Genomic DNA, 25,832 nt, shown 5'->3' with positions numbered 1-25,832 from the left:
GAGATATTTGGGCTGGAATTGCTAAGTGTAGGAGAGGAATAATGTCCAATGAAACCAGAGAGGCATCCCACACACAGTGCGAATGGGGACGGATGCTCTTGTTTGTGGATGGTCCATCCCCCTGAATGTCACAGGGCCTCCCCAGCGAGATTCACGAAGTGAGAACCATGGCACATACGGAAGTGGGAAGTGCCCAGTAGATGGGCCAGGGAAAGCCTTGGCAAGGAGAGGCATTGTATTAGCCAATCAGTCCAAATAGCGGCCCCTTATTGAAGAGGTGGCAGAGAGAGGGCCAGTCCTGCAGGGGAGGCTTTTCAGCATGTTTAATGATCAAAGGCTCTTCCCCAGGACAGAGGCCATTTTTAGCACCAGCTTCTCCTGATCTGTGAGGTTTTGAGTCTTAGGACGCCCCATTCTGTGAAGAACAAAAGCTGTCAGCGACTTGGAGTTTGAGGGGGGCTTGAGTGGCAGGCACAATAGACCACAGCATATTTCTAGTCTGTTTATAAGAAGAGTGGAAGAGAATGTTGCTTAGGCACCGAGCAGTTAGAAGAGGAGGCGTGTGGCCTAGGGCCTTCCCATGTGCTGCCCACAAGGTAGCTGCCAGGTGGGCCGGCCGATGCCTGTGGAGGGAGTGACCTAGGGAGAGCATGCCCAGGAACCCTTTGGGAAAAGCGGGCATCATCCACGGTCCTTGCCTGCATTGTACCGCAGCCTAGGGCCCCAGAGAGAAGCCTGGGCCTGCGTGTGCGCTTGTGTTCTGTCCCTCCTGTGTCATATCCGAGGCCGCCCTCGGCTGTGCCATGGAGCATTGGCCTGAGGGCAGCATGAATTCTAGGGGCAGAGTGGAGGCTGCTGAGCAGGGGCCCACCTTCTTCCAGACCCCCAATACCAATCCCTGCTACACCCAAGAGTAGCCCCACCACACGCCCCACACCGTAGGTCCACGTCCATCCGTGGAGAAGCAACCCCTGGGGAGGAGGGGCTTGCTATCCTAAACAACGGCCAACTGGGCGAGCCAGCTCAGCTGAAGCAGTGAGGCACCTGAGAGAGAGCCGGGGTGTGTGTGTGGGGGTGCCAGGCATGCTAAGCCCCCTCCTCCCCCAACCATCGCCTCAACTCAGACTCAGGATCTGGATCCGGGAGCCTTGGCAATGGCCACGGGCCCAAGGCCACTGACCCCGAGTGGCGATCCTTCCTACAGTGGCTGGGGCTCCTTTTCTCCCCTCCCTTCCGTGGAGCCCTCAGGGTCTGTGCTCCGTCTGCAGTGCATCCATGGTAGTGATCCAGGCACAGGGGTCCCGATAAGAACAAAGAACAAAGGACAAAGGCAGACGCGCCCACCACTGGTGGGAGAGCACGTTCATGCAGTTTATGGACACGCACCCACGGTTTCTCTAGGCCCGGCCTGTCCTCAGCACCGTCCCCCGTGGCCCTTCTTATGACTTTAGCCATTTCTGGCTGGTGCGTTTTATAGCTGAGCCTGGATGCTAAACCCGCTCTAGGTTGCACAGCTGGGTCTTCCCCCTTGGAGAGGAGGACAGATGCCATCACTGACTCTTCTGTAGCTCATCAGGGTGTGTGAAGCGCTCCATAGACGTGACCTCATGGGACCTAGAGGCTCCTGCCCTGCCCAGCTGCCAGGTGCCTTCCCTTCTAGCCTCCTCCTGTTTTCAGCTCCCATGCCCGTGTTGTCTCCGTTCACTAGAATGCCAGCCCCTTGAGGGCAGGGGCCCGTGTTCCCAGCACTGAGCCCTGTGCCGCCCACAGGAGGAACTTGGTGACTGCTCCTCAACTTGCTCCAGCTCTTGCACCTCCTAGGTGTTGGAGGCTGGATTCAGACCTGGGCTCTGCTGCCCCCTGAGTTCCAGAAGCTTCTGCCCACAGCACCACTCCCTGGCTGGTGATTCCCTTGGCTGGGCCACCATTTAAGAGGGTCCAGCCGTGCCCATCCTCCCTCTGCACTCCCTTTCTGTCCTTGTTTCTCCCTCCTCAGCAGTCACCTTCTCTCCCCAGATCCCATCAGGGGCCCTCTCTGCTCCCCTCCACAGGGAGGGTGGGGACTGTCTTGTCTGCTTATGGGGGTGTCCCCAGCCCTTCATGCAATGCCTGGCCTGTCTCGGAAATGCTCTGTCTGTCCGTCTGGTGTGGTTTACACCCCTTTGTCAGAAGAGTGAGCGTCTGCCAGCCTCCTTTGGCCTCTTCATTTGTTGTGCCCATTGGACACCACCCAGTGAACAAACATTGATCAGACCCCCGTGTGCCAGGTGCTGGGCCCCAAGGGGCTCCCACTCCTGGGGAAGCCAGCTGATCCGAGAGGGAACTGTCTTATACTCAAGATACTCTGAGACCATAATTCTGCCTTCCTTCGGTCTAGGACGTGGGAGTAGTCTGTAAAGTGACCAGGCCTGGCCTCGATTCTCCTCTGCTCCCCAGTGGATCTAAAGGAAGCAGCCCCTTCTTTGCTTTGGAAAGACCCCCTTTTTTGTCAGATTGGGTGTTTTGAGCATCTTCCACACCAGGTCCGGATGGTACAGTGCAGCTGTCCCTTTTTGTCCTCACCTCTTTCTACAAATAGCCATCCCACATTGTCTTTACATAGATAACTTGCACGTTGATGCTTTTAATATTTCCAGGAAGGGCTTAGAACCTGCTGATTTGTGCCCCTTCCTCTGGCATACCTTGGGTCCCGTCAGGCCTCCTCGGGGCTGTCTGCCGCCTTCTCCAGCTCTGCTCCCAGACCTCTGATATGCTCCCAAGAGGAGTCGTGCTTTGAGCTTCTGCCATGGCCTAGACGGTTCTTCAGGACTGCTCTGCCCTCCTTCCTCAAGGTCCCCATAGACGTGGGGCCTCCTGGAGACAACCCCTGGCGTCACATCTAGGTCGGCCTGTTCCTCTTCTCCCGGGCCCCCCCGAATGCCGGGCCCTGGTTCAGGTCAGAATCAGTGATTCCCCAATGGGTAAGAGCCCCGTTAGCTCAGGTGATGTCCGACGGACATTTTCCAAATGACTGTTCTCTTTCCCAGAGAGTGGTGGTTGTTGAAGACATCAAAAGATGGAAAAGCATGTTGGAGCTTCCTGGGCAACCCCAAGAAAATTTAATTGAAGCCTTACGGGAGTTAAAGAAGAAACTACCCTCGAAGGACGTGCTACGGTCAACCAAAATAGGTCAGTGCATTTGACTATGGGGGGCTCTTCATGTGTCCTCTGCAGCCTCCTCTGTCTGAGCCCTAACAACCAGCAACTGAGAGGGGTGGCTCCGCGTTCGATGCGACCACACAAAGGAGTCGCTAGCTGTATCAGCGAGCTGACCCGTTTGCTGTAATACAGAGGTGTAGGAACAAAACTGACCCCACTATTTCTGTCTGAAGCCCAGAATGTCAAGTTAGGGTCTGGGGCCACCCCCACCCTTGTCTGCAAAGCCATCAACCAAATAAAAACTCTCGATCCTGGCGTTCAAGGCCCTCCCCAGTCCCACTCCCATCCCCTGTTCCATCCTCATCTCAGACTGGCACGTAGTTTACAGGGCAGCTTTCTCTGGCTGTTTCCATCTTGTTCTCTTCCATGAGGCCTTCCCTTCCCTCTCCCACTGCTCACCCCTGCCCCGAGGCAGGAAGGAGACCTGGGCCTCTCCTCTGCGTGGCTCCCTCTCCCTTGTATCACTTTTTGTCTCACTAGAGTGTGAGCTCTTTGAGGACAGGGTTTGGCTCATACCTTTCTTTAGGATCATACAATGGTAGCCTTTAAAGGCTCAGGGAATGGTGCTGGGCCTGGAGTCAGGAGTTCAAATCTGGCCTCAGGCACTTACTAGCTGTGTGACCCTGGACAAGTCACTTCACTCTGTTTGCCTCGGTTTCCTCAGCTGTAAAATGGGGGTGAAGTTAATGGCACCCTCCTCCTAAGGGCTGTTGTGAGAGTGAGATGAGGTCATATTTGCAAAATGCTTAGCAGGGCCCCCGCATAAGGCATACAGTGGGTGCTCAATAGATGCTTGATTTCTTCCTCCCTTTAGGTCCAAAGCCCTCGTTTTCCAGAGGAAGAAATCAAGGCCCAAAGAGGTTCTGGACTTGGGAGGCCTGTGCCACCCAGAGAGGGCCAAGTGCAGCTGGGCGGCTTCACTTTTATCAGGTCTCATCATCTCTCTCAGCCTCAGCTTCTTCCTCTGCAAAACCCATCACAGGTTGTGCTCGACGACCTCAGAGGTGTTCTCTAGCTTGTCAGTCAGTCAGTCAATCAACAAGCATTGATTAAGTGCCTGCTATGCACCAGGGACAGTGCTAAGCTCTGTGGAGACAGGTGACAACACAGTCCCTGCCCTCAAGGAGCTCCCTATCTAAGGGGGGAGACCACCTCTAAATAACTCCGTGCCATCCGGACAGATACAAGATAAATGGGACAGCCTAAAGAGGGCAGGTGTTAACGTTAAGGGGGTGGGGGGCAGAGATGAGGGGGGGGGGTTCCAGGCAGGGGGCACAGCCAGAGACAGGGGCCAGGCTCACCTGGAAGGGGCTGGGGGCTAAGGTGTAGGGCGAGGGGAGGCGGAGGGCCAGCTCTCTGGAGCTGGAGGCAGGCCTTCTGAGCTCCAGTGCTGCCCTGTGACCTCAGCATGCCCATCTCTGGGCCTTCATGTCCCCCTCTGTAAAAGGAGGGGCCCCAATGGGATGTGCCCACACCTCCCCACAGGGACCTTCTTCCCCCAGGGCGTGGCTCCCTTTTATTTGAGTGGGTCCAGCCCAGGTGCTGCACGCGGCTTCTGCTTGGGGCTTCAAGAATCTTCCCCTTTAGTAGTGTTAACCTGGAAATTAAGGAAACAATCCATATAGGAGAAATAAAGTCTTTCATGGGGCAGAGGAACTATAGCTTGTGGTATCACAGAGCTCGGAAGCTAGGAATACCCAAAGATGGGAACCGAGGACGGGTTTTTATGGGGTAACAACAAAAAGGGAACCAAAAGATTGCTCCAGAGTGACTACAGCTACTTAATGTAAATGAACCTTTGACAACAGAAATAACAGAATTGCTCTTAAGTTAAGTATAGGTGTTACTGACTGAATAGAAAGTAGTTAATGTAGATGGACCCTTTTTACATAAGAACTTAAAGTCCTGGGAGTCAGGTGGGGAACTTTGGGAGGGGATAAGTTGCTTGGGGGAAGGTCCCTAAGTCCATCAAGAGTCTGGAAATGACAAAGACCGTCAGCCCCAGGCAGTTCATTTGTCTGGGAAAGTGGGGACTGGGTGGGGAATCAGTTCTCAGTAAATTTTATAGTTCTCAGTAGGAACCAGAGCTGAGAAATGGGGGACCTTGGCCCGCAGCTGGGCCGAGGGAGACTGGCCTATGCCGCTGTCCTGCATTGTGGCCACCAGGGGGCGGCCAGCCTCCACAGGTGAAGCCTTGGCCCAGGAGAGGGGGTACCCCGGGATTTGTGTTGGGGCGCAATTCTGAGTGATGTGGGTAGGTCTCAGGGAGGAGGGGCCGCCTCTGACCCTCAGGATCATTTCTTAAAAGTCTTTGGGGTTAATTCAGGAATGCCATTTTGAATGGATGTGGGTGTGTCTGGTGTTCTGGGAATTCACTTCAAAGAAAAGGAGGCCCCAGTGTTGGCTGGACGCTGGGCAAGGCCTTGACCTTGGCTCACACCTTGCCTCTCATCCCCCAACCCCCACCCTCGCCCCTTAAGGCTTGGAGGAGTCTGGGGTTTCTGGGTCCTATTGGCAGATACTGGGCTGGAGACATTTTTGGAATAATTGCCTGCAGGTATTCATAGCTCTGCCTGCCAAGCCCTGTCCTGCGGACTGTAGCCAAGAGCAGAATCCCAGGCTTGGTCTGTGAAGTGGGCACGTGAGCTAGGCTGGATGCCCAGCTGTGAGACCTGAGACCAGGGAGGGCTGGACAGGTCCTGGGCTGGATCCAGCCAGAGATATTAGGCTTTGCCAGCTCCCCAGTCCTCCTTAGATCCTACCTGGCATCTCAGCCTCTGGTCCCTGGGCTCCCTAAGAGTCTCCCTAGGCCCAAGTGACTGCTCTTGTGTGGCTCCCAGAAGAAAACGAGGTCTCCCCAACTGAACAGAAACACCCCCAAGCCAAGCTTGTGAGCTTCTTGGGGTACACTGCAGGGAAGTCATTTTCCTAGTCCCCAAGCCCAGGTGTAGTCCTGGCCAATCCGAAAGCCCCCTGGTCACATGGTTGGTTTGGGATTATCACTGCCCACGTGGCTGAGGGTCGAATTACAGAGGGGCAGGTGTCTGTTAGTTTGCACCAATGGGCTGGGCTGCCTCAGGAAGGAGGGAGGGAGCTGAGGTCTTCAGCCAAGCCTGGCTGATCCTTCTCTGGTGTGTTGTTGAAGGGATTCCTGCCCAGACCCAGGTGCATCAGGAGCTTCCGCACTTTGTCAGTGTGAGTCTCCCTTAGCTGACCTCTCACCCCGCCAAGGGAGGGCTGCATCCACCCAGGAAAGGTCAGAATAGCACATTGCCTCTTCACCGCTTAGTTCTCTTGTCCCAAGCAGCTCCTTTTCCTGTACTCAGGCCTTTCTTTCCTCTTGCTTCCAGAGAGATCTGGCCACCTCAGGCTCACATCCAGCTCCTGACACTTGACCTCTGTGAGCCGTGAGGGGGGACAGGCCTCTCTGTCCCACCTACCCTGAAGGCTTTGGGACGGACTCCAAGGAGTCCCCCCAGCACTTTGGAAATCACACGATGGGGCCTGGGCACAGCCGCCCGCCCTTCCAGCAAACAGATCAGTCACTGCTGTCGCTCTGGGAAAAACAGACCAAACAATGATGGAATCCAGATTTCCAACATTCGAGTTTTTAGAGATTTTTGAGAGGAGACTCGTGGGAGGTGCAGGGACAGGGCGGCTGTAATGAGCTTTGGCGGCTCTTCTGAGGGCTGGGGCCAGCCGTCTTGTCTGGTTCTTGAAGAGCTGACTGCGTGCCCCACGCAGAGTAGGTGGTTAAGAGATGTTGGATGAATGAATGGGAGCAGAGTGGAATCTGCCCCCTGCCTTTGAACAACCAGTTTCCTCATCTGCAAAATGGGGACAGCGCTACCTGCCTCCTGTCTGTGTCTCAGGATTTCTCGGCTTTGTAAGCCCTGAGGCACCGCCCAGTATCTGTAATACAGCTACAGGTGCTGCTGCTCTGTCCTGAGCTCCCTGAGTGGGAGGACAGAACATTACCCACATTTTATCTTCCTAAGCCTGAGCCCCAGCCTGGGAGGCCCTCACATATCCCTTGTGAGAGGCGATGGGGCGGGACTAGCAGTTGGCAAAGGACAGAAGGGAGAAGGTGAATCCTCCAGGTGGAGGGGGGAGGTGCTGACGGCTCGGGTTGTGGACCAGCGACGTCACAGGTGATGGCCCGACTCTTGCTGGAATTGGATTTCAGTGGGGCAGCCTCCCTCTCTCTTCCTGAGTCATCAGAGTCCATGGCAGCACAAACATCAGGACAGTTGGCCATGGCCTGGGATGAACTTGGGGTCTTTGGAGTCAGGCCAGGCTCTGAGCACCCCACAGCACCAGCTTCAGCTGCCTTCATGGCCGCGGGAGCAGACTGTCCTCATGTTTCCATTCTATCAGGGAACGTCTTCCTGTGCTTGGACTCCCTTTCCCGTTATCCCTGTCAGTTTTCCTGGTTTAGCCCGTCTGCCAAGACAGTGTGCCAGGTTGTGGCTGCTGGGCATGTGACAGCTTCTTAGAGCCACCGGTGAGAGCTGGGTGAGCAGTGGACACCAAAGGTGGACGGGCAGCCCTCACACCAGAGGGGCTAGTCTTCCCTGAGTACTCCCCCCCCACACACAATGACTAGATACAGAAAAGGGGTGAAGGAGAGGGAGGAAAACAAGATGACTCTGAGGATTCCAGGCAAAGTGACTGGAAAAAACGATGTTATCCCTGGGAGACATTGGGGAATAAGAGAATAAGCGCTCCGGTGTCTTTGCCAAGACACGAGTCAGACACGACTGAAGGATAGCCTACTGTGTGCCGGGCACTGTGTTAAGTACTTTACAAATATCATCTCACGGGATTCTCATCATAACCCTGTGAGGTAGAAAAACATAAAATCCCGATTTTACCAGTGAGGAAACTGAGGCACAGAGAGGTCAAGTGATTGGAGGCTGGATTTAAACTCAGTTCTTTCTGCCTTTGGGCGCAGCATTCAATCCACGGTGCCAGCCAGCTGCCATGGGGAACTGGCTTGTGAGGCTCTAGTGGTGGTCCTGGGCCGGGGGAAGATGGGGAGTCTGATCTTAGGCTTGTGAATTTGGGTACCCAGGAGGCAGTTAGGGATATGTCAGGAGAACGACTGGGTCTGGCTGCGTAGACTTGGGAGTCGTCCACACGGTAATGGGGTGCAGGGGAGGTGCTCAGGGCAGAAAGGGAAGTCAGTATTCTCTCCAGGTGAGAGAAGAACAGAGAACCGAGGGCGAGGGCGTGTGAATGTCCACGGTCAAGGAGCGAGAAGGAGACTGAGGACGTGTTGAGGGGGAGAGTAGAGAGGGAGGGACCGAGAGCCTGGCAGCCAAGGAGAAGGAAATGACAAGGAGGCAGGTTGGGGGCGGGGTGGCTGCTCCCAGAAGAGACAAGCACCCAGGCTGAGGAAGTGTGAGGATCCTGCTGCGCCCCTAGGGCCTTTAGAACTTTAGTTTTGTGGTTGTTGACTATCCATCATTCTTCTACCCTTCCTATCAGGCGGAGTCCACAACCTGAGCCAGAGCAGAGCCAACAATAAGCAGCCCGGCCCCCCCCAGCCCTCCTCCCCACCCTGTGCCATGCTCCGTGCCTCTCAGTGCCACAGAGGACTGTGGAACAGCACATGGCAGGGCAGGCTCCCATCCTACTCTCAGTCCACTAAAATCCCTCCATCTTTTGGTTCTTAAGTATAATACTCATTTTTCAGTTAGTAAACATTTATTTTTTTCTTCCTCCCACCTTTTCTTCTCCTGAAAACAAAGCAAAGCAAAAGATGGAAACCAAAACCCTTGTAACTAACATGCCAAGCCAAGCCAAACAAATGACGGCATTGGACGTGTTAAAACCTAGTCCATTCCCTCTCTGTAGGGAGGCAGGGCGTGCTCTTCAACATCAGTCCTCTGAATCAGGGTCAGTCATCGTGTAAATCAGAGTTGTCGGTTTATTTTGTTGTTCAGTCGTGTCTGACTCTCGGTGACCCCATTTGGGGTTTTCTTGGCAGAGATGCTGGAGGGGTTTCAGCCATTTCCTTCTCCAGCAGTTTTTCAGATGAGGAAACGGAGGCAAACGGTGAAGTGACTTGTCCAGAGACACCCAGCTAGTCAGTGTGAGTCCAGATTTGAACTCAGAGCTCTTTGACCCCAGGCCTGGTGCTCTGTGGCACTGTGGCGCCCCCTACCTATTTGTTTATTACAAAGTTTCTTAAGCTGTGGGTCAAGACCCTGTGTGGGGTCACATAACGGGACGAGGGGGTCACAACAGGTTTGGTAACAGTACAAGGTTATGCAGACCTGTTTGATAGACCTTTATACCTGGGGTCACATAAAGATTTCTCAGGTGAAAAGGGGTTGCGAGTAGAAAGAGTTGAAGAAGCCCCGGTTCATTCTGTGTTGTTGTTTACTATAAAATGTTCCAACTCACTTCCCTCTGCATCAGCTCATGGACATCTTCCCAGGATTCTCTGAAACTCTCTCTTTCATGGTTTCATCTGGCACAGTAGGACTCCATCATAGTCGTTATCATAATTTGTTCCGGGAGCACCCCAGATGAAGGCCAGTAGCTGAGGAAAGAGACCCAAGGCCACCCACGTAGTGCTCTCCATGCTGTCTTGTGCGCTACTTATGTTTTATGTCAGTCGGATTGATCATGGCTGCCGTCTGTTTCTAGTCACCACCGCACATCTCCTCATTGCTTCCTGGGACACCAGAGATGCAGTTCTTCACACATCATGGTGTTCCTCACTTCCCAGAAGGCAGCACTCCTGGCAGACTTCAGATTATTCCTCCTGGTTAGGTCAAGTACAGTTTGGTGTTGGCACCTGAATTATGAAAGGGCCTCATGGACACATCTCTTGAGGTTAGAAATGTTTTCCACAAAGACTTGAAATGTGATCACTGGAGATGATATCAAATATCTGGATTCTCTCCCCCTTCCAAGAATTAGTCCCTAGAAAGAGACCCAGATAGAAATATTTACAGATAGTCTTCCCAGCACCTGGAGGCATCACCCTCCCCTGCCCTGCTTCTTTCCAGGGCTGGGGGTTAGGTTCACAGTTGAGCTCGGTTCTGATAGCATCAGTCTCCCCGAGCTCTGAACTTGCTTCCCAGCAGCCTGGCTTCTCAGGACTCCCCTGCTGAATCAGCAGACACATCTGGCCAGGAATCCTGGCTCCAAGGTCTTTATGACTTGACCTCCTGGGTCCAGGGACTCCATCGCCTGCACCTGGGACTGAAAAGGAGCGATGAAGCAGGCTAAACGCCCCAAGCCTGATTTTCAGGGCCTCAGAGCCTCAGTGCCTGGGGCCCGTGATGTGGGTGAGCCAGGCTCCCTGCTTTCAGATGAAGTGCTTCTCAGTGGTAGATGAGCACACCAGTCCTGCTCATGGATTTGTCCAAGAGTGCTTTCAGCCCATTGAAACTTTTACTCCCTAGAGTGGTGATTACTCTTTGTAAAATGGGTCTGGGGTGATTGGGGTCCCATATATCAACCAATTGACCTTGGAGCCCTCTATACCCACAAAAAGGTGGCATAGAGGATATCCAAGTGACTTTCTCTGGTCGTGTGCCTGGATGTTGGGCCTGCTTCTTGGACTTGTCATTTTCTTCTAGGTCACACCGTGAACAAGATGCGCAAACATTCAGACGGAGAGGTGGCCAATCTTGCCAATGAAATTTACACTGAATGGAAAACGTTCATCGAAGAGCATTCAGACAAGCCCTCCATTGAAGTCCGCAGTGACCCCCAGACTGAAGCACTCCGGAGAAACGCCCAGAAGTTGCTTTCTGAAGCACTGGAGCTGGAGGTAATGTTCCTGCCAGGAGGGTTCGACCCAGCCCTGGGCAGCAGCAGCTGGTGCCAAGGCGCAGCCCTGCCCTGGGGTGCTTGCTTGACATTGAGGTTTACAGGCAGCTTCATAAATTTGTAGCCAGCACCCTGAAATGGGCTTTCAAGAAAGGCACAAGTTCCCCAAAACAGAATCGTCCACTGTTTCTTAAATCATGTTCTGCAGGTGGCATCCAGATCAGGTGGTCTGTGGAATGTGGATCGGGGTTCTGGGAGAATATTCCAATGATTAAGATACTTGTGGCTCTAAATATCACATATGAAATGCCTTGTCATCAGATGCAGCAGTTTGGGTGTGAAAATAGACTTAATATCCTGCACATTTTACCTTGGTGCCAAGGAGATTTCATGCTGCCGGCCAAGACTTCCCCACCTGGACCAGCACTTAGGGGTTCCATCAGTAATGCTTCATGCCCACAAGCATTCCATGCCCAGTTATCTGGAAATACTGAGTTAGACATTAGTTATCTAATAGAGAGGGGAGACTGTGTCTAAATGTAGGCTGCTTGGACCATATTGACAGCTCTCCCTAGCTTGGTAAGGCATGCAGGGCATTAAGTAGCTCGTAGCAGGCCTGGGGTAGCATGAGGCTGGCATGAAGGTGATGGTCTGAGGCACCCCTGGTGGAAGGAAGCCTGCATTCCCTGAGTATCCTGGAAGAGGTGTTTGAATGCCTCTGATTCATTCTTCCTCTGCCAGAAACAGGGGACTGGGGACCAGGGTCTGCAGCTCAGCTTTGCTGCTGGCCCCTAATGTGGAGCCGGACAAGGCCCACCTCACTCATTGGTAGGGGTAATGCAAAATGAAGGGCAGACTTGGCTGGAGAGTCCGTGATGACTTTGGGGTGGATTCTTTGGCGTCTGACAATGGTGGCACCATTGGGAGAACTCTGGAGCTGCCGGCCCTGCCCCTGCATCACTTACTCAGTGGCCTTGAGCGGGCTTCTCCTCAGCTTCCCCATCTGTAACACTAGGGCTTTGACACTCTCCAGGGCCATTCCCGCCCTAAAGTCCCAGGGTTCTCTTGAATACTCGTTATGGGCTGAGCGTTCCGCAAGATGTCTTTTATAATAGGGACACATGTAGAAGGAAGATCAAATCACTTGGAAGTTCAGTGTCTGTCTAATTTTCTGGGATATCGATTAGCTGACAAGACTTGTTTGGTATTTTAGACAAAGTGTATTTTTGCAATAAATCAAAATTGATCAGAGAAATGTACAGGAGGGGTGAATAATATATCGTTAATGTGGTGGTAAATATCAGCTCCCTGTGGTATCTCTTTAAGTAAATGATTATAACGAAGCCTTGCTGTAAGGATTAATGAGCAGTTTGCCTGCTATATTAAACTCCATAATAATTATCCTTTTAGTTTATCCATTAATTATCCTTTAAATGGCACATCAAGTGCTCAGCACTCAAGTGTTACAAAGCAAAGTTAAAAAAGTTATGCATTTGTTCACACTTTCCAGTTTAATGGGGGGGGGGGGGGAAAGATCATATTCAGCAGAACTGAATGGATTAGTTTCCAAAGAACAAATTTTTAAAAATTAAAAGTCTGAATCTGAGGCTGATCCTCGGTGAGAAGCAAACCGGTCTCAATCTGTTTCTCTTGCCTAAAGAGCATTTGATCGTATTTTCATCGGTTTCATATGTCACGGAATACAGACACAAACACTTTGGCGTCTCTTCTCATCTGCGGTGTTTCTACATTGGCATGAATCAGTGATCCTTCCAGTCTTGCATGGGGCCTCTGACAGTAACCAGCATGCAGTCTGTCTGAATCAGACGCCAGATCTCCATAAAGGTAATTAATCAGGCCGGAGCACGCCCCCCTGAGATCAGTTCTCAGCCCAAGGACTGCAAAGCCTTTCTCTTTGATTCGGTCCAGTATTCTCACAGATGCTGTTTGTTCTTGTCGTGAGGAGTGTTTCTACATTGCTCATCTCTGCCGCATCCTGTTGCTGTGATTGCTACAGGTTAATATACATGCCACCAAAAAAGTACATCCCTTATTAATATAAATTTGTTCCTTTTCCGCGTCAGTGACTGCTTTCTTGTTCTCCAAAATGTAGAAGAGATGAATAGAAAACCCGTCTTCACGGCCCTGGCTTTCTCTTCCTTTATTTTCTCTTCTTTATTCTCTCGTACCTATTAGATCTTTCCTCATATGAAAGTCTCCTGCTGGGTCATTCTCTTACTTCCCCTTCCTCATTATCCACTCGCCTTCCCACCTCTCTCCTGTGATCATTTAAAAAAAACAAACCCACGATGTGGTTCTAAAAGTGAGCCTGTATCGTCGGCGTTAAGAAACAGCGTGGCTGGTTAGCGGCTGGTGCTAATGAGACCAGGGTCAGAGGAGCAGGCCCCACATGGGCCTACCAGCTCCGCTTTGTTCCACTTGGGCCAGCCCCCTCTAGACATGTACCACAGGCTCTGCTCGTGTGCAGGGAGGATGTCAGAAGAGAAGCTGCAGGAGCTGGGGGCACCCAGGAACCCGTCCGCTCTCCCCCTCTCTGGCCCCTCCTCTCCCCACCTCTGCTCATGCGTGGGTTCTTGAGGGCAGACACTCTGTCCTTGGGACCCACAGTAGTTGCTTCATGGATGGTTGCTGAGTGAAGACCAGGGCTCTGCACTGTGGCCTTCCTGAGGCCTCAGGCTTGGGACCCAGCGCGGGCGAGGCTTGAGTCCGGCTTTCCTGCTTCTCTGGGCATCGCTCTCTCCCCCGTTGTGGGGGCTTGTTTGGTTCTGTTGGTCGTGAGCACAATAAGGCCTGAGGTCAGATGTGTGCCCAAGCTCCAGAACATGCCATCTCCGTGTAGAAAGGTCTGTTCAGGTATTCAGATGGATGTGTGTTCTCACCCATGGGGGGATTCCTTCCGGCAATGCAGCTGGACACTCATCCATCCTGGCCCCACGCAGTGGCTCTTGGCCTTGTCTCTCTCTAAGTTTGCTGCAGAGTGTCCTCCCACCATGTTGGGGCTTTTCTTGTGGTCTTCTCAGCCAGTCAGTCAGAAAGCATTCTTTCTCCTTGGTCATCCCTGAGTGTGATGTATCACCAGCTACTCACGGCCTTCAAAGGCTATAGCATTCCTTATGACTTGTCGCCATACAAGACGTGTGTAATATTGGGGTTAAAAAAGATGACTTTGTTTCAGGGAGCTACTAGGGGCATGAAGCAGAGAGGCACTGGGAAAAGTATGAGACTTGGAGTCTGAGGGCCCGGGTTCAAATCCTTGATTCTGCCCCTTGTTATCTGTGTGACCTTGGGCAGGTCATAGCCTCCTTGGGTCTTGGTTCTTCATCTGTAACGTGAGCACATTAACACTAGACAAGCTCTGAGATCCCTTCCAGTTTTAAAATCTGTGACCCCATCACCCTTGAAAGAAAATTCCCATCTCCCAAAGGCAATCTAGCTCCTCTTCTTTGTCCTCCTATTTAACTCTGGGCCCAGCTGATTACCCATTGGCAGTGTCTGGCTAAGATAGCCACAATGCTTCCTGATGGGTAAGGGCCAGAGGCTGGCCAACTGTGGCCACAATCCGGACAATACGCATCTTTTTCCCCCACGTTTAGCTTTGAACGGATAGTTCAGTCAAGCTCTTTTGGTGATATTTGATCTCATCCAAGATGTGGGATTGGTGAGCTCCATGTAGTCAACACGGTGCTGGCCACAGACAGATACCCCTCGTGGCTTATAATGGCAATATATCATTTTCATATTTTAGCCAAGTATCGGTATGTTAGCCCAAATTTCAAAGAGCTGTAATTTTCAAGCTAGCAGGCGCCTTGGAAGTCATCCCTCCAAGGACAACCTCATTTTATATATGAAGAAACTGAGGCACAACCAAGAGTTGCCTGCTGAGGTCACACGAGGAATTAATGGCCAAGTTGGGACTCGAACCCTAGCTCTCTTGCTTGCTGCTTCACTGTACTACATCACACATGTTTTTATTTTCAACCTGTGCATGTATTTTCATTTCTGTATTTTTGTAATATTCCCATTGTCTGTATGGGGTATGTATATTTTCATCGTTGTAGCCCAGATGCCCAAATATAACGTATCTCTTAAAAACAGCATCCACCATGCCCTCCTCTAATGCTTCCTGTGGCATGGAGGTGACCCTGAGTTCAAAAAGTTGTGGCATGGGGCAGCTAGGTGGCGCAGTGGATAGAGCACTGACCCTGGAGTCAGGAGGACCTGAGTTCAAATGTGACCTCAGACACTTAACACTTACTAGCTGTGTGACCCTGGGCAAATCACTTAACCCCAATTGCCTCAACACCCCCCCCCAAAAAAAAAAAAGCTGTGGCATGTTCCACCATGCTGGAAAGCTCCAGGGAGAGTTGGGGGGGTGGGTCTGCTTTCTAAGGCCCAGCCTAGCCAAGTACAGAGAGGTCCGTCAGAAGCAGGAGGCTGGCCACATGGCAATACGTCCTTTGGCCATGGTCACCCTTGTACCCACAGACATGCAGTAGATAATGCCTGATCCTGGGCAGCCCACTTCTGCTTTGGCAGTGATAGAGTCAGAGCAGCCAAAGAGGGGCTCAAGAGCCAACATGTTTAGACCATCTCCAGGGCTTCACTTGAATTTAGCTGATCCTTGTCCAGAAACCTGGGAGGTGGAGCCGATTCTATCAACCTTAACATTCCAAACATGATCAAAATCGAAATGAAGGAGGAGACTGCAGGGCAATGGAAGGATGGCTCATAGGTCATCCTTGTGAGAAAGGTGTTCGAGGGGAGTGACTTTTATCCCACACTCAAAGACAAACACTGGAGTTGACATTTGGTCTCTTCATGTTGCAGTACTTGTGGTAAACATTTGCAGAAAGAACACCATGAAAATAATTGAAACTTATGAGCCAACATCAGGTGCACAGGATGAAGAGGTAGAGAAATTCTATGAAGAACTCAGTAGGACTCCCCAAATTAAATCACCATGAAGGGACTTCAATGCAAAATTGAAGATGCCAAAAAACAGGAGAAAGCATTAATCATGACGAAGGAATAAGAAAGGCCAAAGACCCAAAGAAGCTGCCCACTCTTATATCATTGTGTCACCTAGCTGCCCTGGTTATATTTTAGTAGACAAGAAAAGATTCTTAGGGCAGCTAGGTGGCGCAATGAATAGAGCACCGGCCCTGGAGTCAGGAGGACCTGAATTCAAATCCGGCCTCAGACACTTAACACTTACTGGCTGTGTGACCCTGGGCAAGTCACTTAACCCCAATTGCCCCACAAAAAAAACAAAAACAAAAACAAAAAAAGAAAAGACTCTTGGTGTGGGAATCATCTTTGAGTCAGATATTTGTGTATGTCCAGATCTCTGGCTCATCAGAAGAGGAATTAGAATCAGTAACGAGGGGCAGCTAGGTGGCACAGTGGATAGAGCACCAGCCCTGGAGTCAGGAGTACTTGAGTTCAAATCAGGCCTCAGATACTTAACACTTACTAGCTGTGTGACCCTGGGCAAGTCACTTAATCCCAATTACCTCACTAAAAAAAAAAAAAAAAGAATCAGTATCGAGGAAAAAAGAATGAGAAAAACATAGCACAATACTGAAGCAACTCAATTCCAAATTATGTAATGAAGCCATTGACAATAATAGACAGCAGAAAGGACATTGACACCAATGATTTTACAGAAAAGTTTAACTGATAAAAAATCAATTGCTATCACAAGGAAGCCAAATAGTCTTAAAAAGCTCCTTAGTCAGCAAACTTTTGACTTAATCATAAAAAAAAAGGAGAAATGGCCACAAAAGGCAACACTGGTTTAGAATATAAACTTGTTTCTAAATTGCTCTGAAAAAGGATGCCAGGTGATTATGGGTAGCATCGCTTCGTAAATGAGAGAGAATCTGGAGGATAAAACCACCTTAAAGAAAGCAAAGTCATCCTCAGGGTATCTGAGGATAAAAATGAAAGAAAGACTACAAACACAAGAAAGATAGCAAAGATCTGCAGAGATTTTTTTTATTACAAACTGGTTTTGTCATCAAGGATCGATTCATTAATACAAAAAAAAAAAATTAGGGACCAAGAGAACATCAGTAACTACTGAGCCGCACGCCTCCTCTCCCACCTACACAAAATCTTTATGAGAGTCACTAGACAAGAGTCAAGAGCATCCTAGATGATGATGCTGTTAGGAAGCCAGCAGATTCTCTAGTGGATCACATCTTTGCCATTGTTGCAGTTGTTGTTTGTCCTTCCTTCTCCAGGAGGACTGTGATCAATGTCATGACTTGAACTGAATTGGATTTAAGTGAGGGAAGGCTGTGCACCCTCACTCTCTCCTCCAGAGCCATTTGAGTCCAGGGGCAAGATAGACATCAAGAGGACTGGAGATGGCCCAGATGTTTGAGGCCATCGGGGTTAAGTGACCTGCCCAGGGTCACACAGCTTATAAGTGTCTGAGGTGAGATTTGAGCTCAGGTCCTCCTGACTCCAGAGCCAGTGCTCCACCCACTGTACCACCCAGCTGCCCCATCATCTTTGCCATTGCACAATTGACTGAAGATAATAACATGACAAGATCCTATTGTACTTCCTGTTTGTTGATTTTGTGAAAGCATTTGATTGGAACCAAAGGCTGTTTTTCAACAAGGTGTTTTCCATACAGTAGAATCATTGGAGATGCCATGATGACAGGACAGCAGAAACAAGCGTATTCAGTGACCCTCTGATCATAAACATCAGGCATGATCTGAAGCAGAGAGCTGATAGAGATCTGCCAAGAGTGTTTGCTCCTGTGTTTGGAGGCGTCCTGAGTGACAGAAATTCTCACTGGATGATGAGGTTCTCCAGATGCTCCTCTTGATGGATGACGTCAAGCCCCACAACATTTCAAAGCCTCCCGGAGAAGAGCCGTCATCACTCTGACTATCCATACAGTAAAGACCAGGTGGATGAAAAATTGCTGTTGCCCCATCTGCGACATGCAGTTAGATGGGCAGCTTCCGGAGCTCAGCCATTAGTCTATATTTGTGGCAGATTGCATAAATGGATAACGAATTAGGTCAAGGATTGAGCAGGAGCAAGAACGGGGGCCTTGAACGTCTTCAATAAATGAACAAGCATTTATGAAGCACAGACCATGTGCTAGGCATTGTGCTAAGTGTTGGGAAATTGCAAAGCCATTTTCAAGAGGCCAAGCAGAAGCACTGCCAGCTAAGTGAAGGAAAAGTGGGGTGAGCCTAGAAAAGTGGGGTGAGCATTCTGAAGGCTCAGTGAGCTCTTGGGGGGCGGGAAGAGAGCTTCTCAGAGGAGGGCCAGGAACCAGAACATTTTTTATTGTTTTTGTTGTTTATAAAACACATCCTTTTATTCTCGTGATGTTTCTAAGATGTTTTCTCCACATTTTTGTGGATCACCATTTGACACCAAGCCCCATTACAGTGAGCTCCTGTCTCATGGGAGCCACAGTGTGCATGTCATGCCAGCACATGTGCACACACGTACATGCGTGTGGATGTGCATGCACATGCCTCTTCCCTTAGTGACTGCTGAATGCTCCAGATTCGTTCATTGGGTCACCTGGAGAACTCTGTGAGTGCACGGGGGGGGGGGGGGGGGGGGAGTTCACAGTGTGAGTCTCTCACTGGGCCCTGGAGGAGGATGCAGCCCAGGATCATTGACCACCTTTGCCTGACTCAGCGCTGGAGCTCAGGCCTCCTGGATGGTCACTAAGCTTCCTTCCATTCCTAGAGCCTGTGATCACATGAACTTCTGAAAAGAAGTCCCTGGGGAAGGGCTCTCCGGCGTCTGCTGCTGTGTGAGCGCCAGGCTGAGCAGGGCCCTCCCGTGCCATTGCTCAGTTCTAGGGCTGCCCTTGTCAGCTGGTCCAGGTGTCAGAACGGGGAGTGGGGGCGGGGTTGAGTGCATTCTGGTCTCCGTTGGTTTGGAACAGCCAGAGGAGGTCTGGCCAGACTGGAGAATGAGATCGAGGGCCAGGGTCCTGCAGGCCAGACCTGGGGTGGATCATAGGCAGGAGGAGCGCCGCGGTCACCCAGTCCTGGCCCAGCCCCTCAGGGCGCACAGAGAGCAAGGCCAGGCCATCCAGGGGCCCCCAGACTTCCCCTGCCCCAGCCCAGACAGCTTCTGGAGTGGCTGGGAACAGCATCACTTAAGCAGCACGTTGGGCTCCTGCCTTGCACTGGTTTCTAAAGTGACCAAGCGTTAGGACCAATAGGCTCTGATTTGCACAAACACGCAGAGCAGAATTGTCCACAAGTCAGGCATTCGTGCAGGAAGGGTTCAGGTTCTGTGAGCAGTTGTCTATGGTGGTGATGCTTCCCCTGTGAAATGTTAAATAGCAAATCACATTTATCTAGAAAATGACATCCCAGTCATGTGTTTGGGTGTTCAAGAGCGGCAAGATTCCTTGTGGCCTCCTGACCCTTTCTGTGTAGGGAGGGGAGGTCTCATTCTGAGGGCAGAAATCAAAGCAACAGGGAGACCTTATAGGAAGACAGACTGTGGCCTAATTTAAAGTGACATTGCCTCCCCCCGAAAAACAAAACAAAACAAAACTTGAAACAAAATGGTTCAAGAAGGAGGAAGATGTCTGTGTGAAATCCAGGAAAAGGCATAGAACCTGAGGTCAGGACTGAGTAGTTAACTAAGTCCAGCAGATAGATTGATGGGTGCATGGACAGACAGACAGATGAAAAAAAAGAGGAAAAGGGAGAGGAAGGAAAGGGGTGGGAGGAGAGAGAAGGAGACAGAGAGAAGACAGAGAGAGAGAAAGAGAAGAGAGGAGGGGAGGGGAAAGAAGGAGAGGGGAACAGAGGGGGAGAGAGAGAGAGAGAGGTGTCATACATGACACTGCATCTCCTGACTCCCGTTTTCAATGAGTGTCCCCAATGTCCAACCATCTCTACCTTCTGGCTTCCTTTAAATTCTCTCCCTCAAGGGGCAGGTAGGTGGCGCAGTGGATAGAGCACCGGCCCTGGAGTCAGGAGGACCTGAGTTCAAATGCTGGGCAAGTCACTTAACCCCAATTGCCTCACACACAAAAAAGTAATAAATAAAAATCTCTCCCTCCTAGGCGATGCAGTGCATAAAGCACAGATCCTGAAGTTGGGAGGACCTGAGTTTAAATCTTACCTCAGACACTTAGCTGTGTGACCCTGGGCAGGTCACTTAACCCCGATTGCCTCAAACATCCGGGGCCATCTCCAGTCATCCTGATGTACATCTTGCCACTGGACCCAGATGGCTCTGGAGGAGAGAGAGCAATGTTGGTGACCTTGAACAGCCCTTTCTCACTTCAATCCAATTCACTGCTAGTCCTGACATCACCCTGATGTCACGGTCTTCTAGCAGAAAGAAGGACAAACAACTTTTCCTCCTCCCAGTCCCCCTCAATGCCAGAGCCTTTTCTGCGTGTCCTGCCTGCATGTCATCTCCACCATTAGACTGTAAGCTCTTTGAGGGCAGGGACTGTCTTTTGCCCTTTCTGTATCCCCAGGGCTCAGCACCAGGCCTGGCACATAGTAGGTACTTCATAAATGTGATGCTGGAGCGTGCAGGTTAGTGCCTATGAGCCAGGCACTGGGCGTACTGAGCCCCAGGGATATAGAAATAAGCCAGGGGGCCATCCCTGCCCCCCAGAAGCTCCCATTCTGATGAGGAAAGGCAGTGCGTATGGAGGTGCTGGGAAGGAGGTGAGCACCTGTACGGGAGCTGGAAGTGCAGGTGACTTGGAGGACCAATCAGGAGAGGAGGCTCCTTGGGGCAGGTGACTCTGGGATCCTCACCCGAAATAGAGCAGCGATAGCACTTGCAAGGTCTCCCACTCAGACTTCTTGTGGGGAGTCACTTTGCAGTTTGAGAGCACCCCAGAAATGTGATTCTTGTCAGGCTTTGTAGTGGGCCCCCTCCTGAGGTCCTCCAGCAAAGGCCGCTGCCCCTTGGGGTGTTGGGGAGGGGATTCTTGGGCAGGGCCTAGGCGGACCGAGCGGCCTCTCAGATCAACCTTGATGTATTTCACCCTCCCCCCACCCCGGTCCCTGTGGCCGAGTGACCCCGATCTCCTGATGATCAGCAGCGTCATCCTGGTTTCTCGTTCTCCTTTGTAATTTCCTGAGCTGCAGAGTGACAGGCCTCAGCACCAGTTACTTACTTCAGGCAAGTTTCTTGTTATAATGGCGAATATTACCACCCAGCTGGGGGTGGGAATGAGGTCCCTGTCACCTAGCACATGGTCTTGTTCCTTAATTGCCAGGGTGGAATTAATTTGCTCTTCCTGTTTCTCTTGTGACAGGAAGTAGATTTCCTTGAATTTGAGTTGATTAATGAAGGCCTCTGAGCCCCCAAGCTCTGGTCTCCGCCGCTTTTAATCCTCACGAAGCGGAAGGTCCTCATTTGATAATTTTGCTGTGTTTTTTTTTTAGATGGATCACCCACTGGTTGAAAATATCGAGCGTGAAGCTTTTCATCTCTGCTCCCGTCTCATTAATGGGCCGTATCGGCGGACAGTGAGAGCCCTGGTCTTTACATTAAAGCACCGAGCTGAGATTCGAGCTCAGGTCAAGAGCTGCTCACTCCCAGTCAACGCACTGGTGCGGACTTACAAAAAGTGACCTTCGTAGTCGTCCCCGCCCCAGGGAGCGGCGCCCACCGGCCCACTGAACGCCGGCCGCTTCCCTCTTTTCAAAGGCCCCTTTGAATGTGGGTGAGGGGGAGACCCGGCCCCTCGGCCTTCTCCAAGTACCATTTCATTCTGAAGGAAGGAGGGCACAAAGAACAACAGGGGATGGGCCCCGACATCATTATCCATAACAAGTGCCGCTGTCAAAAAGCATCAATGGCACCCCAGGGCCCTCGAGCGCCAGGTTTGGGGTCACAAAACTAGGCCAGGAGGGTGATGGGGCTTATTGTGGGCTTGCCAAGGAGGCCTCGCAACTCCTTTCTCCTATGGGCCAATAGTGCCGCTCCCTTATTCCACCACCCTGCAGGTAACTGAAACTCAATTACTGCCAGGCCTTGGTGACGTCCCCCAGAGTTTAGATAGCCCCGGTGCTCTCAGAACTCACCCATCTGTCTTCCCTTTACTGTACCCCAGGGGCAAGCCTGCAGGAGCCCACCAACGCCCCCCTTGTTCCTGATTGTACTTATCTGAAGGTTTCAGCTCTCCCTTGAAGGTCTTCAGTGCTGCTCTCTGAAGCCCCCGTGCTGGGGCTTCTAATGAGCGTGTGGCCTCAAGCAGCCAAACCTTGTGCTTTATTTGAATGCCTGTCTATGAGACTTTACCGAGATATAGAAGGCGGCTAAGGAAGTTTCTCTCTTGACATGGTGGTTGAGGGAAAACCTATTTTAGCAAATGATGACTGGACGACAGCCTCCTTGAGTGATTATGTAAATGTAATTTGCCTTTTTAAGAGTATAATGACAAGCCAGGTGGTTTAAAGTCACAGAAGCATTGGCTTTTTCCTTGGGAAGCATTTGGACTGAGAATGGACACTGGGGGCTCACCTTCAGATTTGCTTTTAATTCTTTGAGTGAGAATCTTTGTGTAGTTCTAAAGCTTTGCAGAAAGACCGTCCTGAACACTGCCAAAATAGGCTCCTGGGACGGGAGGACAAAGGCTGGGGACCGGGTCTGGGTTGGAGGGTTCTCAAGGTGCCTCTCACAACCTTCCTGTGGATCTTTTCCAGATGCAGAAGTGATTTGGGTTCCCTTGAGTCGAGTTGCTTTGCCTAGAGCAGGTGCTTAATAAATGCTTTTCCAATCACATTGAATTGGTCACATTGATTCTAATGTTGATTAATGTGAGCACCTCTCTTTGAAGGTGGAACCAGTGTGTTGGATGTGCCACTCCAGGATTCCTTTGGGGAGCTCTCCATCCCTCCCCCCTCCTCTCAGATAGGATACAGAGAGGGCCTAGACTCAGATCTCATTGGTTTAAGGAACTCAAGTGAGGTGTTTCCTCTCCCAACTGAAGGGACTTCTTATGGGTCACCAGTCAGTGTCAGAGGCAGGACCTGAACCCAGCTCTTCCTGGTTTGGAGGACAACTCGAGCCACTGTGCCAGGCTGTTAGCGGCTAGCATTTATGTAAGAGCTTTACCAGGATGTCTTCATCTAGTCCTCACCTAACTCTTCGAATTTATCTATTAACACCCACAGCCACTCCCCTCACAACTGCCCGCATCTCACAAGAATCCTACTCCCCAGTTCACAGATGAAGACCCTGAGGTCCTCAGTGAGTCCTGAATCCAATATTCAGATCCAGGTCTCAGGACCCCAGTCCCAGCCTTTCTTCTGCTGCCTGCCTGGCGCTGCTTTCTGATTGTCTTTTGTGTCTCAACTTCAGCCCTTCCGGCTATAGTTTGTCCACTTCCTCTTGGCTTCAGAGATGCAGCTGGTCACCAGCACATGTCCACGCGCCTACGCACACATGCATATGCACACACACACACTCGGAAGTGTATTATCAGTGACCCTTTTGTGAAGAGGCTGAAACTAGGGAGGCGAGGGCTGCTGGGCCAAGGGTGACTCATAACTGTGTTGATTATGGATGTGAGCCAATAATTGACTTTCCTTCTGGGTTGTCAATACCAAACAGCCACCATATGGTTGAGATGTTTCTGAAAGAGTCCCCATGATAACATCTGCCCTAGGAAGGCAACCAAGCCAAACAGGGTATGTGGAGTAGCCTGGGCTGCCCGGGCCCAAGCTTATCTCACCAGAGGCCCCTCATGACCTTTGCCCAGAACTTCAAGAATCTAAGGAATAAGCTATTTTATATAAATGAGGAAGTGGCGTGTTGTGTACGGGGGAATCTTGGAGCAGTTGAGGCAGCCTCCGGAGAGCCTGAAAAATCAGCCGCCAGGAATGGTGCTAAGGGAGGGGATTCTTGTGTCAGGTAAAGCTTGGGCTAGTCGACAGGCTGCGTGTTGTGATGGGAAGGGCACTGGGTGTGCACCACCCAGAGGGCATAGGCTCTGCTACTCACTGCTTGGGTCATTTTGGCCAAGTGGCTTAATGCCTCCGGGCCTCAGTTTCCTCCTTTGTAAAATGGATGTGTTTGACTAGATGAGTCACAGAAGCTTGATATCTTAGAAGGGACCTCGGAGGCTACTTAGTCCCACCTACACCCACTAAAGCAAACATGAAAATCACAGCCAGCCTCCAGCTAGGGGAGGCCCCACCGCATCCCTCAGCAGCTCAGCCCACAGTTGGATAACGGGTGGGAAGTTTCTCCTGACTTCAAGCCGAAAGTTCCCTTTTTGCAACTTCTACTCATTTGCCCCTAGCTCCAGCCTCTGGGCCAAAGAGGACAAGGTGGGTCTGCTTCCCACATGAGAGCCTTCCAGCTAGGCAGAGATGTCTCACGTGCTCTCCGAGCCTTCTCCAGGGCACCCACCATGCCTAGTTCTTTCTATGCCCCCATCGCCAAGCCCTCTGCCATCTTGGTCAGCCTCCTCGGATGCTCTCCAGGTTTCCACAGTTCAGTCCTTCCTGAAGTGTGATACTGCAAACACAAGCCTCCAGATGCAGACTGACCAGGACAAAGGACAACATGACAGAACACCTGCATGACCTCGGCCCAGTCTTCTTGTCTACCTCTTCTATTTTCCACAAGAAGAGTATGAGATACTTTATCAAATAAAAGTTATCATTCCCCTCATTTGTCAGGCTAATAATCCTGTGAAAAGGGGAAATAAGGTTGGTTTGATATGGTCTGTCCTTGATGTAACCACATTGACAATTTCCTTTCCAAGGTGCCACCTAACCACCTCTGCCTTCAGGGCCCAGGTAGGATCCCATCTCCAACAAGAAGCCTTTCCAGATCCCCCAGTGCTGGTGTCTTTCTGCTTTTACATCCAGTTTATCCCGTCTAGTCATTTGCATGTCATCTCCCCAATGTGAAGCGGTTCGCCTGAGAGCAGGAATTGGTTTTTTCCCTTTCTTGGTTTCCCCAGAGCTTAGCACAGTGCCTGGCACATAGTTGGTGCTTAATAAATGCTGATTGACCTTAATGAGCTATTCTTTAATTTTCCCTGAGATCAAAGTCAAGCTCCAAGCAAACTCTGTTCATTTCCCCTTTTTTTTTTTTTTGGTTGGTGAGGCAGTTGGGGTTAAGTGACTTGCCCAGAGTCACGCAGCTTGTAAGTGTCAAGTGTCTGAGGTCAGATTTGAACTTAGGTCCTCCTGAATCCAGGGCTGGTGCTCTATCCATTGTACCACCTAGCTGCCCCTGATTTCCCTTTTTTTAAAAAAAAAAAAATCAGGACATTTCTTTAGTCTTGTAGTAACTTTTCCATTTCGCACAATCTTTCAAATATCCTGGCCAGTGACTCAGCAATCACAGCTGCCACTTGTTTGAGGATGCAAGCATGTCCTACATCTGGGCCAGTGGCTAAGTGGGCTCTCCCTATCTTCTTATGTGGGGTATCAATTTCCTGTGAGTCATTTCTAGTTCAAAGGTCACTCTCATCAACAGAGAAATAGGATCAAAGGGCTCTGCCTTCACATGTCAGTTATCATTGTCCCATGTGCCCCAAGCACCAGTCCCATCCCTGCTTTGGTCCTGCTCTATCCCTGCTATAGCTTTTTAAAAACATATTCTTTCTAGCTGTGAACTGATCCAACCATTCTGGAGAGCAATTTGAAATTATGCCCAAAGGGCTATAAAGCTGTGTATACCCTTTGACCCAGCAATACCACTATTGGGTCTTTTTCCCAAAGACATCATAAAAAGGGAAAAGGACCCACATGTACAAAAATATTTACAGTTGCTCTTTTTGTGGTGGCAAGGAATTGGAAATCGAGGGGCTGCCCATCAACTGG

The 25,832-nt window shown here is 50.8% G+C and overlaps 1 protein-coding gene across 1 annotated transcript in view; it reads left to right on the top strand.

Moving 5' to 3' along the window:
- The window catches only part of TCEANC2 (transcription elongation factor A N-terminal and central domain containing 2), a 35,714-nt gene extending 10,547 nt beyond the window's left edge, over window positions 1–25,167 (top strand). Inside the window, exons 3-5 of the mRNA XM_043962579.1 lie at window positions 3,027–3,168; window positions 10,797–10,990; window positions 21,432–25,167. Coding sequence (XP_043818514.1) covers window positions 3,027–3,168; window positions 10,797–10,990; window positions 21,432–21,620 — 525 coding nt within the window. The 3' untranslated portion in view covers window positions 21,621–25,167. The remainder of the gene's footprint in view (window positions 1–3,026; window positions 3,169–10,796; window positions 10,991–21,431) is intronic.
- The last annotated feature ends 665 nt before the right edge of the window (window positions 25,168–25,832 follow it).

This window comes from Dromiciops gliroides, chromosome 4, assembly GCF_019393635.1.
Source record: "Dromiciops gliroides isolate mDroGli1 chromosome 4, mDroGli1.pri, whole genome shotgun sequence".
Taxonomy (NCBI): domain Eukaryota; kingdom Metazoa; phylum Chordata; class Mammalia; order Microbiotheria; family Microbiotheriidae; genus Dromiciops; species Dromiciops gliroides.
The sequence above is the reverse complement of the archived record's forward strand: the minus strand, read 5'-3'. Positions and strand labels throughout refer to the sequence as shown.